The 20,491-nt window shown below is 36.4% G+C and overlaps 1 protein-coding gene across 3 annotated transcripts in view; it reads right to left on the minus strand.

Annotated features, from left to right (window-relative positions):
• MSRB3 (methionine sulfoxide reductase B3) overlaps window positions 1-20,491 on the minus strand; it is a 166,013-nt gene that overhangs the window by 127,070 nt on the left and 18,452 nt on the right. For 2 of the 3 annotated variants that reach the window (XR_004351935.1, XM_032647042.1), the window contains exon 2: window positions 6,792-6,918. Coding sequence is in view for 2 of the 3 variants with exons in the window: in XM_032647042.1 (XP_032502933.1) it covers window positions 6,792-6,867 (76 nt within the window). In the remaining variant the exon portion in view is untranslated. The remainder of the gene's footprint in view (window positions 1-6,791; window positions 6,919-20,491) is intronic. The other variant, XM_032647041.1, reaches the window with a different exon arrangement.

Here is a 20,491-nt window from a genome sequence, read left to right on the forward strand (position 1 = left end):
GGTATATTTTTATAACATGCATTTTTAAGTGACTAATACAAGTGCAAATATACTAAATGTAAAAAAGAGAGAGAAAAACGAGGTAATTAAAATAAATAAAATGGGGATTTTAAATTTTCAGATGGTTGATTTCAAATGCAAAGACACAAAAATAATTAGAAATAATCTGCCACTGCATCTCGGTGAAATCTATTCAAAGCATTTTCAATTAAATGTATCTAGCAAAAGCGGCCATAAGAAATTCAGTCTCTAAATAAAATGTTTGGGATGAAGCTATAAGCTAGAAAAGACTGACAATGAATACTCATCAAGTATTTAGCCTCAATATTAGTGACTCTTTGTGAACTCTCATTCACGTTCCACTCCTTCATTAAACACGTGTTTGTTAAGAGCAAAAGATGGCTCGTTTTAATAAATCCTTCTATGATCTGTCAGGTAAATTACTGTGAACATGTTTAGATAAATAAACTTCTAATAATTCTACTTATATGATTCCCCAAAAGTGCATATTGTCTAGATAAACTAACTCTGTAGAATTATCATTTGTTTTCAGAACTGAAAATATTTTATATTCTTTAGTCGTTAATTAGAGAATTTCTCAAACAAAATTAAAATTTATTTTTTGTTCATGCCCATTTTATCTCTGTTGCTACTAGATTTTGCTATGTATTTTATAATTATTAATGTATGTGAAGAATTTATTCTATATTTAAGAAAAAATTAACAAAATCCACATTTAACAAACCATATGCCCAACACCTTATTCATACAGATGTATTTATCATACTATAGCAATTTAGCCTTGTGCACAAACGACTTTTAAAACTCATCTAATAATCATATGCTGTACAGCAACTTTTCAGCATCAACTAATACTTTGTTATATCACGGAGCTACTAAAACATTTTGTTTTAGAAAAGAATATAGCTGCATTAGAGTACTCATTAATCAACATTTTACATATAATTTTTCTTAGCACTTCTATCAAGCATTTCTATCATGCAGAAAAGGATTCATGCTTAACAGTCAACATGTTAAACTCATAACATTTTCAAGATTCTATAAAAATTCAAAACATAGCAAAACAAAATGTGAAATTTTCTTTAATTCTTGGGTGGTCTGCTGAAGAAAATTTAGCTACATATAAAACTATAAATTACTGTTAAATCAGCTATTTGGATACAAGATAAGTTAATTTATGAAAACGTGTTTTAGTTTACAGAAAGTCTACACATGATAGACAATTTCGATGAGATGTCCAAGCACAAGGGAGTTGGAATCCTGTTGAAAATGGAAAAAGGTTTTGCACTCTACAAATACTGTTTGAACATCATCTAAGCAGAAAAATTTGTGGTTGTAAATCCATGTGTTCTTAACTGAATATTCTTTACATACTTTTAAGTTTTCACAATGCACCTATGTGCTAATGATATCAATAACCTTTCATGCGGTAAAAGAATGTAAATCTAGTGCCATCTACTGGGAAAAGTAGATACCGTTCAATCAATTAATTGCAAATTATTTTGTGAATTAGGGGAGTTGAAATTTGAATGTCTATTGTTTTAAAAAAAATTTGTTTCTTAAAAAAAAAACTCCCCCAAAGCACTTTCAATGTAAATAAATAAGTTAGGTAAGATGAACATGTAAGAATGGTGAAGTTGGAGAATAGAAGGCATTAAACTGAACTCATGGGAGAGAATTTCATTGGTGATATCAATACAGAAATCGGAAATTATACATTCTGACTAGAGTTTTTATATTGTTTTGTGTTTAGAAGGCAGGCTCTGAATCTGTGGTCAAAGAGACCTCTCTTATGAGTATCAGAATATCTAATAAAAAATCTTGAAATTATATGAAAAATTGTATAGGTGCACATATGTATTTTCTGGAGGAGAAAAGCCATAACTTTTATCAAAAAAACCCACAAAAAAACATGGAAATGGTTCGTGTTTTCAGGACGCAAAATGGTTAAAAATTAAAACTAATATAGAAAGTTAATCTATTCAGTAAGTGAACAACACACCAATGACTTCAATTTTCTTTAAGGTAAATACAATGTCAGATGCTATTAATGAAATATTGCCAGCTCAAACTTGAATAGTAGTATTCCTTGTTTATGGATATTGCTCTGGTGCTTATCTGTATTTCCTCTTTACAAATGCAGAACTTAAAGCACAGCAAACAATATTAATTTGCTCCAGAGAAAATCAATCAAAAGAACCAGAGTTCTTAGTTCTCATGGTAAGTGTAATATGTACTTATTCCCTTCCTCAAACAGTTTATCACCAAAACTCAAATTGTTTGAGAGAAAAAGTAAAAGCAAGTTTGGATAATATACTTTGAATCTGTGTTACCATTTTTTTTGTGTGCTGTTGTTATTTGTTTAGCTACAATGTGATTTATACCTGAGAAATCTACCATATTGTATTAATGCAATAAAGTGAGAAAAGAGAAAGTTTTTTTACAATATATTCAAAAGGCAACCAAACTATGAACTTTAATTTAACGTCCTCATTAGATTTATTTGAGACCCAAAAGAGCCTCAAATAAATTTGTACTGTCTGTTATAGCTATCACTTCACCTACATGTAAACTTTCCAAATGTTTATTCATTCATTTAACAAATATTTATTAAGTGCCAGGCACTGTGCTAAGCTCTGGAGCCACAAGCCCCTGATTCTTAGAGAGCTGTACTTACACAGATGATAGTCTATGACTTGCAAACACCATTTGCAAAATTTCTGTCTTTAAGACTTCTAATTTCTGCATTGGAATATTATGACATAATATCTTTACAAGCTGCATAAACTGCCGAGTGGCTCTTCAATTCATGGAGACTGTTAAATATGCCACTAAAGTCAAGAGTAACAACCACATATTATGTGTATGATGTTAGAGAAAAGCACAATTTATCACTGTAATTAGTACTATTTAGACAAATACTCTCACTTGGCTGAAAGCTACCATGATATCTAGTCTAACCTACAATTAGACTTCATTTCTATCAAGCAGTGAAACTATGTATAAAATTGTGCTTTCTAATCCCTCCTAAGATAATGCTTCAGTCTTGATTTAGATGCAAGGAATTCTAATGTTCAAACATGGAAAATATTTCTGTCCTCCCACCACAACCAAGCAGATTTTTCTATAAATTCCCAGCCATTAATTAGTACTGAGTTTTAAGATTTGACTAACCCAAAGCCAAAGTAAAAACAATGACAGTTCATAAAATCGCAGAATTTCAGAACTGAATAGATTATCTAATTTAAATTCCTCATTTGAAAAATAAAGAGACTGAGATCTGGAGAGGTTTACTGATACGTTCAAGGTCTCACAAGTTAATGACAAAGCTGTGGTTAGTTTTCTGACTCCTATTCCAGTGCTCTTTTTAATACATAAAAGAAACTGCTATAGGAAATTAAGAAGAGCTCTGAGAGAAAAAAAAATTACCTTTAATTACAAACATGAGCAAACCATAACTCAGATGCACTTAATAAGCTCTAAATTGAAATTATGCCTTATTTAAAAATAAGAAGAAAAGGAAGTCGAAGCTGAAAAATGATAGGTCAGCCTTCTGGAATATGGCCTTCATATAGGTCAATCCAGTTATAATCAACTTTAAGAGCCTGTTCCAATTATTTTTCAGTTCTGGAATTATTTCATATTGAATAAAAACTACAATTAGTAGGGTACTGGCTAGGGAGCAGAAATCTTTTTGATTTACAGAGATTTTTGTTGCAAAGGGTTTTGACCAGGGAACAGTAAATTAAAGCAAGACGTCAAACTTTTACCTTAATTTCCTATATCTCCAATTTTGACCTCTTCCCTTTCTACTTGTATAAAATGATAAAGACCAGAATTTCCATTTCCATTTCATTTTTCAAAATTTAAATAGTTTGTTTCACATTATTGTTAAACTTAGCAATTTCTTCAACATATTTATGTTTCTAAGAGTAAAATTCTGTCAGAGAAATAGATGGTAACAAAGATTTTGCTAACATCAAAGTTATAAAATACGTGGACACTGGAAGACTGAGTCTCATAACACTTTAAAAAATACCGGGTGCTTGAATGGCTAAGAAATTATGGAATACTATTTTAGTCAAATCATTTATCAAAATAAAATGGGTTTACAAGCCCTAAGTAAGAAAGACCGAGTCTCTCTGAGCTTCCATCAGTACTGGATAGTAAGAATAAAAGAAATGTGTTGTATGTTTATAGGACTTGAATCTGGTTCAGCAGGATGTATAAGTAAAATAAAGAGATCAAAACAACAGATTGAGATGGTTATTTCTCAAACATAAAGTGCATTTGTGGTTCCGATTAAAGTAAAAATAGTTAAATGAAAGATGGGACATATTTAAATGTTTTTAAAAGTCTATTGTACTAGAAAAATACAAAATATATATGTATGTATATTGATACAGATGTCTACAGTGAACTAGTGAACATTTATATATAGTGCTTACTACATGCCAGCCACTGTTCTAAGCGCTTTCCACATCCTAACCTATTTCATTCTCACAGCAGCCCTTTCAGGTAAGTACTATTATTATCCCCATTTTACGAACAAGGAAGCCAAGGCACACAGCCAGTTAAGTGGCAAAGCTGGAATTCAGATCCAGTCAGATTCCAGAATTTGTGTGCTCAAGCATTGTACTATAATGGTTACTTCTTAAACATTACCAGCTTTGTTGAATTTATCTTTGAATCATTTGATATCAAAATTTAAAGACACATATTTTGATTAAACAATTTCATTATGAAACACTTTACTCCCACAGTTGTCATATATTGAGGGATACCATGTTAATTAATAAGCTTCTGTAAATACTTAGCCTCCTTGGTGTATGACAAACTCATGTTACAAGAACTATGCTAGTGCTCTCATATCTTGGGTTTTTTTTTTTTTCCAGTGGAAAACATGGTTATGTATCAGTTAAATAATTTTCATACTACAATTATTATATGTAGTATATCGTTATGGAAAAGTTCCACATGGCACAGGAACTACATTGGTTGATGCTCTCCCTCAAGCTTACATACAATTCAACAAATAAACCTTGTCAGTCCTACAACTTGAATTTCTGTCTTATCTATCCCCTTCTTCCCAAACCTACTGTAATGATCATTGTTAAGGCTCTCAGTACCTCATGAGTCCCTCCAGCCTCAAGCTCCTCCAGCATACTCAATGGTGGCATGCAGGGGCATGGCGGGGTAGGGGAAGCGAAAGTGTCAGGAAGAGTGGTTGTGGACCCCATGCATTAAGCTTCATTGGCCTCTCAAGTCACCACAAATAGACATAAAATCTATTTTTTTAAAAAAATAGCGCATTTACTATTCAAGTACGGCTTCAAGACAAAAGCCTTATCCTTCTAATTAAGCCTTTTAATTAAGTTGCCATCTCCACCTTCTCATAGAAATATCTGGAACTAGCACTGAACCTTCCATCATACTAAATCAATAATCCTTATAAAATGCAAATCAAGTCATTTTACTCCCCCTTCCTCCCTTCCCCAAGACTTAAATTTTTTAAAATATAAGGCATATAAGGCACTTCATGATTTGGCTACCTTCCTTACCTCTTCTACTTGCCCTCACCTACCCAAGCTAGCCATATTAAGTAACCTGCATTTCTCTGAACATACCTTGCTCTTTCAGGTCTTCATGTTTTTCCCACACTACTTCATATATTAGAAATGTCCTTCCCTCTCCTTGGACATCTGGCTAACTCAAGCACTATATCCTCCATGAAGCCCTCCTTAAACTTCAGAGACCTTCCCTCCCTTCCAAAGTCTCTTCCCCTAAGCAAAGAGCTAGAAGCATCCTCTGGATTCCCCTAACATCCCAGGCATAAATACTTTTAGTCTAGTCTTATCATCACCATATGGTTCAATGGTCTTCACACAGTTCCAACTCCATCTTGTGCTTGTTAAAGAAATTGGCTTGATCTTGTTTATCATTGTATCCTCACTGCTTCACACAATGTCTGGCACTCATAGTTAATATTCAATGAATATTTAATGAGTTGGAATTAAATTCTTTATACAGTATAGTAATAGAGATACGTATACTAAAAGAAAATATAAATAATATTGACAATAATGTTCACAGACTATATCTGGCCATAGTGATTTTCATAATAAAATTAAAATATTAAACATGAAATAAGCACATAATAAAATTTTGGACTTTTATGTCTCAGTTGTTTAAATGCTTAAACTCCCACTTTTAAAAAGGGTGGTGGCTCTAATTTAAGAACCAGTGAACACATGCTATATTAGTTCTCTTTATTTGGTCATTGTTAAATAGAACATGTTTTCTTTATAATAACTAACTTTATTACACTAAAGTTGCTCATTTTAATTTTTTCTTTCTAAAGGAATGACCACATGTGGAATGAAAAGCATTTTCATTATCCTTTAACGAGATGAATGTTCTATTTTGTGTGATTTGGAGCAGTTTCTTATCAAGGCTGCCAACCTCTTATGAACATTACGATTTTCAGATTGTAGTGTGCGTTAAAGAACGAGAAGATATCATGAAATATTAGTGACAATTATATACTGAGCAAGGAAACTGGACAATGTTTCCAGGGGTTGTAAGGACTGTGGAAATGAATGTTACTCAAAGTAGAGTGGTGATTTATAACCAATTTCCGGCTTCAAATTAGGGCCCAAGTAAAAGAAAACGAAATTCAGCAAAGCATTATGGTGTATCATTTCCTGCAGCAGAAACACTCCCCCACCCGGACCAGTGCCCTTACTAAGTATAGTACAAGAAGCAGCAACCTGAGGGAAGCCCACAGGCTCGCAGGGCTACTGGCTGGCTCTTTGTCACCAAATGCAGCAGGTTGAATGCAGACATCACTGTGATATCTTCACCAACAAAACGAGAGGCAAAGAACAGTGGCAAGAGCTGAGTAAGACAAAAAAAGAAAACAAAAACAAATTAAAACATCACAAATGTTAAACACATTCACTGCACAATTGATGGTTACGGTTTTATCTGGAACTGAACACACACACAGTGCTAATAAATTTCAAATGCCTATTTTTCATATGGTGGGCTTACTTTCAACCCAGGCTTATTTATATCTTATGAATAAAATACACACTATATAATAGCAGTGTAATCTGTGAACACATTTTGCAAGAGGTTGAGAAAAGAGACGAAGTTTAAAACAGTTGAAAGGAATTAACATTTACTGAGTTCCTAACAAGTGACAGGAACTGTCTAGGGCCAAATATAAATATATTACGTCATTTAATTCTTACAATAAAGCTAGAAGGTAGGTTTTATCACCCAATACACATGTGAGGAAGCCAAGGCTCAAAGGTCCAAGGGCACAAAGCAAATAGCCAGTGGAAAAAAAATTAGAAAACCTTGTTCTATACAACTACAAAGTCCCGCTCTCTCCTCATACCACGCTGCCTTCTTCCAGCAATTATTTGCAAATCTCCCTCCCTGGAGAAGACTGCAAAATACTGTAAGATTAAGAGATTTCTTTTGTTAGAGTTTCATATTTAAAAAAAATAGAGTCAAATAACCTAAGGACAACTAGGAGGCTTCACTTTATAAATAGTGTTAAGTTTGAAGAAGGCATGTCAACCATGAATTTTCATTTGATTTTATGATTTATAATTTCTAGATCAATTCTGTAAATAATGTTCAAAATCTAGCCTTAAAAAAGGTAAAAATATTTTTTAAAGCTTTTGGAAATGAATCATGTGGAAGGATCTCAAAACTGTGTGAATGTTAAACTTTAAAGAAAAGTTCAACTAGGATTTTCTTTAAAGTTTTGTACAATTTTTCAGTTGGTAAAGATTAACTTCTAATGAAGGTGGAAGATACTAAATTAACAGTAACTTCTAATATTTCATTTTGAATTAGCATTATAAGTGACCTTAACTACTAAGTGTCCAAAAATGGATATAAATTTAACGTCTCGTTCATTTCCTGACCCTCATCCCTCACCCCACCCCCCAAAAACAAAAGTCTGTTCCTGGTGTCTTCTGACCTCCTCGAAGAACAAACACATAATAAACAGTAATATATTTTACCAAATCATTCTGGAGTATATCTGACACAAATCTGCTTGTATTAACATGCCTGAACTCTGATTTCTCCAAACTAAACTCACTACAAAACTAAAACATTTTTGTGTTACTAACTGGAGACAAAAGGGAGGAAGAGGGAAGGTAAGTATCACAATGCACAGCCTGAAAGAACCATTAAACATAAATAAACATGTCATTTTTCACGAGTGACTGCAGAGCAGGGAAAAGAGAGCATTCCTTTGGAGCAGACTACTGACTAATAAAAGATCAAAGGTCTATACCTCACAACACTATAAATAAAAATGTATTTTTTTCCTTGTGACCTTCTCTGTGAGGAATAAAGTACGCACGGTAAATGTAATTACTTAGCAAAGCTGCAGCCTCATTGTGCTCCTGCAGCTGACTATAAAACGTCTTCCTATCCTGTTTCATCAACTGCTGTACCAGGCGGCCTGCGCGCCTACCGATGGCCACGGCCATCTGGCTTGTGTCAAAGCCGGCGCACAGGAAGAAAGGGAGTGATGTCACTCTGCAGGTCAGGCAAAGAACAAAGATGCATTCTACAATGAAAAGCTGAGGGCCTCAAATACCAGGGGGCCCTCCAGCATGATATGACGGAGTGATTTAATGTTCTGCCGGTTGCATTTATTTCTACCCAAATAGCCAGGGCTCCATCTAGTGGCAAATTAGTTTTGCCCAGTTTTCTTTAAAAGTGAACCCAGCTACATTAGCACCAACAAAGTAGAGCAACAATGTGTTTACTTTTAGAGCTATCTAACCTTTTTTACACTGAAGAATGCAAAAGTACAATTTATCACAGTGCTCTCCATTGTCAAATCCTACAAAGCATGCATTTCACAGGTTAGGATTTGATATAACCCTAATTATTTTAATGTTTGCAAGGATAACTGAAAAAGTAGCTAATTTTGCAAAAATGCACATAAAGTGACATTACGTACACACTACCCTGAAAAAATGTAGCTGAGGTGGAAAGTGAAAAACAGTTCTAAAGAATGGATACATGCATCTGGATGCCTTGGTGAAATCAAACTCATAGTTATATTCCACAAAAGGATCATAGTTAATATGGCTCTAACATGTGACACCAGGAGCAACTGTTCTTTAGAACAGAAAAATGAATATTTTTATGCTGAAATGATTTAACAAATTTAATTTTTTTTAACAAATTTAGTTTTTAACTAATGTTCTTCCACTTAGTTTTTCTTTCTTTTTTTTAAAAAAAAATTTAGTTATTTTTTAATTTTATTTTTGGCTGCATAGGGTCTTAGTTGCGGCTCGCAGGATCTTTGTTGAGGCATGCGGGATCTTTTGTTGTGGTGCACCAGCTCCAGGGCACATGGGCTCTGTAGCTGTGGCACGCAGGCTCTCTAGTTGAGGCGCGTGAGCTCAACAGCTATGGCACACGGGCTCAGTTGCCCCGCGGCATTGTGGGATCTTAGTTCCCTGACCAGGGATCGAACCTGCATCCCCTGCGTTGCAAGGCGGATTCTTTACCACTGGCCACCAGGGAAGTCCCCACTTAGTTTTTCTTAGTTTATGTTTGCAATAAATGAAATCAAACACTGACAAACCAATCTAAAATGCAGAATACATTTAGATGAAAGATATATCACAATGGATGGGTGTGATCTATGAGATCAGACTACCTGAGTTTGAATCCTTGGCCGGCTCCTAAGGAGTTGTATTACCTTGGAAAAGTTGCTTACCCTCTCAGTGCCTTAGCTTCCTCAACTCAAAAATAACAATTAAATAAGTTAATTGGTAAAAAGTGCTTGAAATAACTCCTGGCACATAGTATATGCTCACAAACATTAGCTCTTACTATTATTTAAATATACAAATATTTGCTTTATTTCAGAATTATATGAATCGGAAATTTCTAACAGTCCATTTATACCCAATCCTATTTAGGGTTAGCAGGCCATTCTGCAAACATAGAATCCTATTTAGGCCAGAAAACGTACTACTCTTGGATTGATTTCCATGGTAGGATAAAGATCTCCTCAGGATAAAAGTCGATGAAACCCTTGCCATATGGCAGACACCGTTCTAAGCACTTCATATTTATTAGCTCTTTTAATCATCAGGAACTTATAAGGTACATATTATCATTTTCCCATTTTTAGATGTAGAGATTGAGGCGTAGGGAGGTTAAGTAATCTACATAAGATTTTAACGGCTGGTAAGAAGCACAGCCCTTAAGTAACTGGACGGAAAGATTTAACAGATTTGAACCCAAGCCATCTGTTATAGTTCCAGGACCAGTGCTCTTGACCACTACACAATTGGCAATGAAAAGCCTGAGGTTGTTACCAATCCACTCTAGACACTCTGATTCTATGTTCTCCTAATAGACAATGTGGCTGATAGATTTAATCTTTCTGTCCCACCACGTGCAGCTCCTCTTTCCCTTTCACCTTCAAATCGTTTCTCTAAACGCCTTGGATACATCTTTAGGATATATAACCTAAAGATGCCTAGAATTGAGTCCACTTGCACCTACCAAAGCTTCAATATGTTGATGATATGGTACTTTTGAGAGTCAAACAAACCAACAGCTACTCCGCCCACTCTCCCTGCAAAAGAATCTGAGTTTCAATTAGGCAGCTTTTTTCCCATTGTGCTCCCTGAGCTGCCTGGATGAGGACCCTAGCCAGAAACAATCCTAAGTCCAAAAAGAGGCAAAAGAAGCACATTCTTCTAAGTGGTGACAATCTTTGGGAAAAGAATTAGCATTAAACACCCGCTAGAAATCAGCACTGAGCAAAAGCCACCCAGAAAATCTATAGTTCCTCAAGTTTGTCCTCAACTTCTTCACTTTTGTATTGCTTTTGACTCAAATAATTGCACCGATGAATAACATTTATAGAAAACCAATATTTTTTTTAATGCCAGACACAATTTACACGTCTTTCTAATCTCCCAGAACATCTAGCACGTCACTTGGAAGTTATTTGGTGTTAAAAAATGTGGGTTGAACAATACCTAATGAGCAGTATTACACTATGTGTTGAGAACAGAATTAGATTACATAATTGTCTATAATTTTCTGCTTAAATTTTTTAATGATTCCCCATTGCATATTGCAGGGTTTCCCAAACCATGTTCTGTGAAACAGGCAATACCCCTTCAAACAATATAAAGGATCTGAGAGGCTTTACAATAAAGTGCACCTGCTTAACTTTCTCTCAACTGGTGCCTCTCAAATGGTTTTGACCTTACAAAACCCCTTCCTTTCCTATCGCCATCCCACAGAACACATTCTGGTGAATCCTTTGGATAACATCCAAATTCCTGAACAAAGCAACTAAAGTTCTATATCTAGCTGCTGCCTAACTCTTCACCACTTTCTCTTGCCATACCTCCACATTCCAACCCACCCCATGCTCCTGCTATACCAATATACTCATAACGTCCCCCAAATAGGTCTGCTGTTTCCTATTTCCACCTCCACATCTTTCCTCATTCCATATCCTTACTGTCCTTTCACCACTCCCAACTCCCACCACTCCTAACTTCTCCCATTTGGGCCCCTAGTGAGGCACAAAGCATGATGTCATAGCCCCTACAACAATTTTCAAGGCACTGATTTGCTTACATCTCTGTCTCCCTCTTCTAGATTATAAACCTCTTAGGCATAGGGACAGTGTCTTTTTCATCTTTGTATCCCAATACCTGGCACCTAACAGCCATTCATTTATTGAGTGAAAGAATGACTATATAAATAACTGATTCTATGGAAATGAGTGTTCTGGATCATCATTTCCCACCCTGCTATCTCTGCCATCTCAACTGTTAATGGTGCTTAAATGTAAGAATCTAAATTAAAACCAGTTGGTTCCTTCATAGGAATCAGCAGTTTCTGTGAAGAGGTGGGAAGTTGAAAGTGCAATCTGACTTCAGATCTAGATAATTCAAATGCCCTATTTTGGTCAAAAACTTTTACTTCTCCATCTTTTTTAACCCCTAGAACTCTGACATCCAAAATTTGACTAACGTTAGTTTGTTAGCTTTTGGGTTTGGGTTTATTTTTATTTCCTTTCACTTCTTTCCTTGCAGTTGAACAATCAACTGCCAGAGAGAGATGATATAAACAGTGAAGCGGGGAACTTACAAAGTTGATAATTAGCTCAAGAATAAATGAGCTGATTGTGCTAGTGGATTTAAAGGGTCAAACCACCTAAAGGTCAAATCCCTTTCCGATAAATGCCAAAAGAATGTCTACATCAGTGGTTTTCCACCAGCTAGTAAAATGTCCCCCCAAGACTGCAAGGGCCAGCCAACAGTTGACAAATTTGAATTTTGTCAGGTAAGGACAAAATAAAAACAAAAAGTGCCAAACCCTAATCTCACCACAATATCAGAAGAGAAAATTATATTAACACCAAGAACTCAGAAAGCAATCTCAAGATAAAGAACATATACTTTTGAATAATATATTTAAGTTTTGTGGGAAAACATTTCATTGTTGCTATTTTTCTCATTTCTTTATGAAAAGAAGACACTTCATCATGGACTAGCATTTGGAAACCACTAATTTAAATGTCTACAATAAAGTTCTATACCTGGCACCCAGTTTATGCTCAACTAATGTTTGCTGAATGAATGATCAATCAGTCATTTACTTCTCAAAATCAATTGGCCAAACTGCAGAATCGGGCATCTCTTTTATTAAGCAGAGATCTTTCTTTATTTGTTATAAGAAACAATAGAACCCTGGCTACTCAGAATCCTCAATCTTCCAAACCATTTAGAGATAACACTTTTTTTTTTAAATAGACACATTTTATTTTATTTATTCTTTGATGTGGACAATTTTTAAAGTCTTTATTGAATTTGTTACAATATTGTTTCTGTTTTATGTTTTGGTTTTTTGGCCTCAAGGCATGGGATCTTAGCTCCCCAACCAGGGATCGAACCTGCACCCCCTGCACTGGAAGGCAAAGTCTTAACCACTCCCCTGCCAGGGAAGTCCCTAGAGATAACAATTTTAAGATACCAAATTTTTCTCAGCTCACCTGTATAAATTCTTACTACATGGAAAACAATGTTTTAGGAGCTGAGGAATATGCAAAGATGTAAGATATAGTCTGTGCTGTCAAAAAACATATCAGCTTAGATGGAAACATAAAATATGTACTCAATGCCTTTACAGAGGTAGAAGTAAAGTACATGGAATTTCAGGGGAAGGAGAATTGCCTCCAGCTTTGGGAGAGGGAGTGGCAGGGATATGGGGGGTTGGGAACTGAAGAAAAGTTGCATAAAGAAGAACATTTTCTTCAATATCTCCAGGGTTAGCCATTTTTTAAACTTTTTGATCTTAGGATCTCTTTATACTCCTAAAAAAGTTATCAAGGACCCCAAATGCTTTTCGTTTATGTGGTTATACCCATCAATATTTACTATATTAGAACTAAAGCTGAGTAATTTTTAAAACGTTTGCTTATTCCATTAAGAATAACAAAAATAAAAATAACAATACACATTACAAAAATGACATTTTCAGTGAAAAATAACTATATTATCCAAAACAAACAAAATATATATTTAATGAGAAGAGTTTTACACTTTTTTTGCAAATCAAGTCTCTTTAATATCTGGCTTAACAGAAAACAGCTGGATTCTCATCTCTGCTTCTGTATTCAATCTGTTGTGATATGTTGTTTTGGTTGAAGTATATTTATGAATGAAATCTCGCCTCACTCAGATAAGCAGTTGGAAAAGGGACGAATATTTTAATAGCTTTTTCAGATAACTGTAGACATTCTTCTTTGATATTACACCAAAATTCAACAATGATAATCTAAAACTATGTATTATCAATGAATTTTTCATACTATTACATTAAATTTCATTGGTCTATCTTACATTTTGACTGGATCTTTTAACTTTGCATGATTATGTAACATCACGCACTGTTCGTTTGGAAAACATTGGTTCAATGGGTTATGCAGATCTTTCACGTGCTGACACATTACATTATCAATATCAAAAATATTCACTAATATCACCACTGATTTCATCAGATAAATCTTTAAATGTTGAGAAGCTGTCAAGCTCACAGTGGCAGATACAAGCCTTCCAAAATTTTATTTTTTAACTTGAAATCTCGAATTTTATCATTGCCAACAATACAGTCAGTTGTTTTCCTTAAAGTGACAGAATCACTTCATTCATTTTTGAGAAAATACTTGCCAAATACCCAAGTTTAAATAACCATCATTTATCTGTCGGTCATTCTGTCAAGTGAAATGGTGTTTGTTTCAAACAAGCGCACCAGTGCTTTTCCTGGAGACGGCCACTGTACTTTGTGATGCGGAAGCTCTTTGTAAAAGTGTATTTCTTGGGCTTCCCTGGTGGCGCAGTGGTTGAGAGTCCGCCTGCTGATGTAGGGGACACGGGTTCGTGCCCTGGTCCAGGAAGATCCCACATGCCGCGGAGCGGCTGGGCCCGTGAGCCATGGCCTCTGAGCCTGTGCGTCCGGAGCCTGTGCTCCGCAATGGGAGAGGCCACAACAGTGAGAGGCCCGCGTACCACAAAAAAAAAAAAAAAAAAAAAGTGTATTTCTTGTTTCTTCACACAGAATAATAAAAAGATATGCACTTAAGATCTAGAGTTAATAAAATTAATATAAATCTTACTTCATCAAGGACATTCTTAAGTAAAAATGGCCTTTTCTCCTGTTTGGATGTTAGTGAAGAATGGAATGACTGCTAAGGTTTGCTACCCCTGCCTAGCTTCACACTAAGACAACAGCAGTTTCACCTGCTTTGGCTTTTGCAACATCAACGCAAATGTCAACACAGTGAAAAAGGAAAATAAGGTCATAGCATTAGTCTGAAAATAGTTTTGCCTTTGTGAATCCCTTGCAAAGCTCCCAGATGCCAGGGGTCCTTAGTCCATGCTTTGCGAACTGCTGGTCTGGCCCTCTGGTTGGTCCGTAACAAGCACAGTAAATATTTCATAAGCACTCATTGAGTAAGTGAACGGCAGACAGAGGAATACATTTATAACTTACCCCATGTTGTCTAGCAAAAAACAAATGGTTAGAAAATAATACCAGTACTATGTAGACCTCTTACTACTTCTAGAGCTAATTAGTACATTTCTTACTTCATCTAGTCTGTGGACAAATGCAAATGCAAAATTTTGAGCTATTCTATCAAAGTGAGTAGAATAGTTATGGCAGATTTCTGAAAGTAACAGTCAGAGTGCTACAACCCAATTTTCTCAGCACCACTCCTTGAAATTCACAAAAGTATATGTCTGCTAGGGGATAAGAAAACAAATTGTGAATTAGTGCTATCTCCAGAAAAGGAAAATTAATTTGTTGATAAATTCTCACATTTACTGAACCCATATCATGTACATGGTACTATTAATTCATATACTGCTAGTAGAATAATCAAGGAATACAAACTTTTGGAAATGATTGAGAATAATAGAAGTTGTATCATTAAATAAGTTTAGAACCAGAAAAAAATCTTGATTAACACCTAATACATAGATTTTTGAACATGAAGTGACCACCCAACAAAGGTAAAATAATTAGTTGAAAGGTGTTTCACAAGTAATTTGTTTAAAATTGTCTTTAGATGCTGAAGTTTGAGGATAAAGTTTTTAACGAAACAACTAGGATGAAATTAGAGTTATCTCTTTAATAATGTCACATTTCCTTCTGAAATGTCTTCTTGAGTGGGAGAAAGCCTGCGCGCAGCAACAAAGACCCAACGTAGCCAAAAATTAAAGAGAAAATGGTGGAAGTAGAAGTAGCACCAGGAATGCACAGCTTGGACCATCTGTTCCTCAGTCTATGATCATCATCTGTGTATGACTACGTGAGGATGTTGCTCATGAAACATCATCCATCATGTGTATCTCAGTGGAAAAAAAGTGGGAGAAACGATGAACTGATCCAAACCACTTGTTTTGTCAATAGCAAAACTGAGATAAAGAGGCCTATTGAAGGTCATACAGCCATTTGGAGAAAACATTAGGCTAAAACTCCTTTTTATCTACATGTTGTGGCATCTGTGTTTTCTTTATTATTCAGTTCACATAAAAAGTAAGAAAAGGACATAAAGAATTGTACCTAATATTGACAATGCTAGGGTTACACTGTGTCCATTAAGAAGGTACACCAATGGTATAATTAAAATAGAATTATGGGGCTTCCCTGGTGGCGCAGTGGTTGAGAATCTGCCTGCCAACGCAGGGGACACAGGTTCAAACCCCAGTCCAGGAAGATCCCACAGGACGTGAAGCAGCTAAACCCGTGTGCCACAACTACTGAGCCTGCGCTCTAGAGCCTGCAAGCCACAGCTACCGAAGCCTGCGAGCCACAATTACTGAAGCCGGCGCGCCTAGAGCCCGCGCGACACAAGAGAAGCCACCGCAATGAGAGCCTGCACACCACAACGAAGAGTAGACCCTGCTCACCACAACTAGAGAAAGCCCGCATGCAGCAACAAAGACCCAACGCAGCCATAAATAAATAAATAAATAAATTTAAATAAAATAGAATTATGGACATTAAGTCCATCTTCTGATGTTAATTATAACTCTATTAAACGCTATCTTTTTTTCAGGATTCCTGTTTTGTAAAGCATCTAGTCAAATTCAGGGATTTATTCATTCTCACATTAATGTTTTAAAACTTCTATCACCAATATAGAACACAAATCTTTTTCTTTTAAAATATATATATTGGGCTTCCCTGGTGGTGCAGTGGTTGAGAGTCCGCCTGCTGATGCAGGGGACACGAGTTCGTGCCCCAGTCTGGGAGGATCCCACGTGCTGCGGAGCGGCTGGGCCCGTGAGCCATGGCCGCTGAGCCTGTGCGTCCGGAGCCTGTGCTCCGCAGCGGCAGAGGCCGCAACACTGAGAGGCCTGCGTAATGCAAAAAAAAAAAAAAAAAAAAAAAAATATATATATATATATATATTGATTTCACAGTCCATTGGTTACACAGACAATGTGGTTTCAGTGTCTACATTACATGTGTTTCATCTAAAAAGTTTTTCTTAATATTTAAAAGGTGCCAACAGGAAAGCAAAACCCATACAAACAAATCACTTTTGATTACTATTAAAAAATGCCTTCAGAATTTTTCAGTCTTTTTAACTGTTTCGTTTTGTTGTGTTTATACAATACAGTTTTGCTTTTCTAGTACTTGAGTTCAAATTTAAACCTTCTCACTGACTAGTTATGTTTCATTTGACAAGGTTTACTCTGAGCTTTGAAAGTCTCATCTGTATGTCTGGAGTTTGTAATAGTTTCCTTGCAAGATTGCTACTAGAGGAGCACCTGGCACACACATACCTCTAAATTAATACTACGATTCCTTCCTTAAGTAACATTCCCTGTTGATAATTTGTTCCCTGTGGAACTCACAGAACTGAAGCTCAATGCCTTTTAGTGACATTTTATATGGTTGACTTTTCTTACTGAAAACATTCTTCACTTGACTTTTCTATTCTACACAGTATTGTTTTCTTCCTCCCTTTCTGGCCCTTCTCTATTTCCTTCTGATTTCCAAACTGTGACTAAACTCCAGGGATATCCCTTTAGTACCCTCTGTATTTCTCACTATTTAATCTCTTTCTTACAGATCTGACCTATTCTAACAACTTCAACCATCATTTATTGACAGATAACTATACAGATCTAGCTCTAATGCTCTATCTTCTAATATCTACTGGATAATAATAACATCAACTTGCACTTGCATGGTATAGTCTTATATGGCTTATAAGAATCTTTAGTCCCACCTTATATTGTTATTCAAATATCTTGCATGTGTGCATCTTATTATTATGATATTATTACTAATAATCATTTTTGAGTACCTGCACGAGGTGATCATGTATATGTGTATCTAATATCATTTAATCCTCATGTCAACCCTGAGGTAGGAACTGCTATATGTGGTAGTCATTAGTGCTATTTGCCCCACATTTCTGGCTCTCCATTTTCCAGGCACATGGTAGAAATGCACTTTCTGGCCCCCTGTGGTTCTTGAGACTGTGTCACTAGTTCTGGGCAATAAGTTGTGAACGGTGATACTGTGTGCCACTTCTAAGACAGATCACTTAATTGTTGGCGTGAGACTCTCCAGAACTCTCTTTCTCTCTCCAACAGCGATCAGCAATGTTCTATAATTAGATGATGACTGCTCCATTAACCATGATCCTGGAATAGCAGACATGGAGCAGAGTTCCCATCTGACAGACAATGAACATGCAATACAAGCAAGAAATAAAACTTCAGTGGTTTAAGTCACTGGAATTTGGGGATTATGTGTTCCAGCAGAAACTAAGGTTCAGAGAATAACTTGCGTGAGGTCATACGGCCAGTACTGGGGCCAGAATTTGAACTGGTCTATTTTAATCTCCTGTAGTATATTAAAAAATTTCTCAATGGGCTTCCCTGGTGGTGCAGTGGTTGAGAGTCCGCCTGCCGATGCAGGGGAAACGGATTCGTGCCCCGGTCTGGGAGGATTCCGCATGCCGTGGAGCGGCTGGGCCCGTGAGCCATGGCCGCTGAGCCTGCGCGTCCGGAGCCTGTGCTCCGCAATGGGAGAGGCCACAACAGTGAGAGGCCCGCGTACCGAAAAAAAAAAAAAAATCCTCAATGGCAGGGACTCTTATGCTCCAGATTGCTGTCCTTGTTTAGGAAAACAACAGGGTCTGGAAGGTTGAGAAGTCCAATGTTAAAAACAATGAGACCACTTTGAAAAGCCCAGGGTCTTTCTCTCATTAGTCATCCCTTCTATTCCTAAGTATCCCAAAGAGATTCTTACCATGGTCAGAAGATACAGCTCTCCTCTCATATCCAGACATAAAGGCTAGGAGAGAGTTACTTCATCTTGGATCGTCTGTAGCTAACAAATTAGTCCCAACCCTTCAAGAACTCAGCTGCAAAACTGATTGAGTAGCTCCTGGTGACAATAAAATGACTGATTACGAAGATTTCATTTCCTGAAGTGACTGAAAGCTCCCTGGGCACTAACCAGATCCTCTGTACCTTCTTACTGATCTAATAAGTCAGTGCCCAGATGCAGACCTTAGAAACAGAGTGCCCTGATTTTAATCAATCTATAAATGTAAGAAAAAAAATATTCGTTGCCATGATGCTAAAAAAAAAAGTTTGTCCTTCCCAGTGGCTCAGGGATCATGACCCTGGCCCTAAGGAAAAGGAACTGTAACAGTTCATTTTTTGACCTGTAAGTAAACAATATATAAAACAATAAGATTTTAGAGACAACCTATAGACAAAGATTTGGCTGTGGTTGCAGAACAGAATGTAAACATTAGTAACTTCACATTTTAAAACAAAAGGTACTCCCCTGGTGGCTCAGTGGTTAAGAATCCACCTGCCAATGCAGGGGACACGGGTTTGGGCCCTGGTCCAGGAAGAATGCACACGCCGTGGAGCAACTAAGCCCGTGTGTCACAACTACTGAACCCGCGCTCTAGAGCCCATGCTCTGCAACAAGAGAAGCCACTGCAATGAGAAGCCCATGCACCGCAACGAAGAGTAATCCCCACTCGCTGCAACTAGAGAAAGCCCGCGCAGCAATGAAGACCCAATGCAGCCAATAAATAAATAAATAAAACAAAAGGAAAATGTATATAGCTAACAAAATGCAAAGAATGCCTGGAAAGAAAGGCAGAATAAAGGGTGAGAGTATCAGGACCCCCATCTTATAAAGTAGAGAATTAGGAGATATTAACTAGACTGCAAAATGCTAACTGGACCCTTAGAATCCATTCTTCCTTCTCCATATTAGTAATACAATGCTCTGAAATTTTAGCTGAACATAGAGCTACATTTCTCTGCCTCTTTTGCAGCTAATTGTGAATATGATACTACGTTCTAGCCAGTGGAATGATGTGTGATCTTTCAAGTCACCTCCTTTAAAGACAAAGTTACTTGCTTTAGACTTCCTCTTTCCCCTGGGAAATGGCAAAAACTGCAACAGCGCACTTGGACACTGGGATGGAAGCTACTTGAGAAAGGCAGACTTAACAGATCATGAAGCAAAGCCAACTCAACCTTAGGCTATTACCTACCTTAGGCTATCATGGAGGAGAAAAATAAACTTCTACTTATGTCAGTCACTCTACTTGGAATCTTTTTGTCACAACAGCTTGTCATGTAGCCTATCAAAAGTTCATGAGCAAATATATTATTTAATGTTACAAAAGTGAACAATAAGGGAATTTTAAAAATCAACAAAACACTAAACAATGGTAGACAAAATGGAGAAGCAAGAGCAGATAAATTCGTATTTTTCATAACTGGATATTATCTGAAATTGATGAATCAAGAAATACTACCAGAAGAATGATTTTCACAGGAGTGAGGTGAAGATAAGAAGGGATAGAGTTGGAGGCTGTTGCTTTTCA

The sequence above is a fragment of the Phocoena sinus genome, chromosome 10, assembly GCF_008692025.1.
Source record: "Phocoena sinus isolate mPhoSin1 chromosome 10, mPhoSin1.pri, whole genome shotgun sequence".
Lineage (NCBI taxonomy): Eukaryota > Metazoa > Chordata > Mammalia > Artiodactyla > Phocoenidae > Phocoena > Phocoena sinus.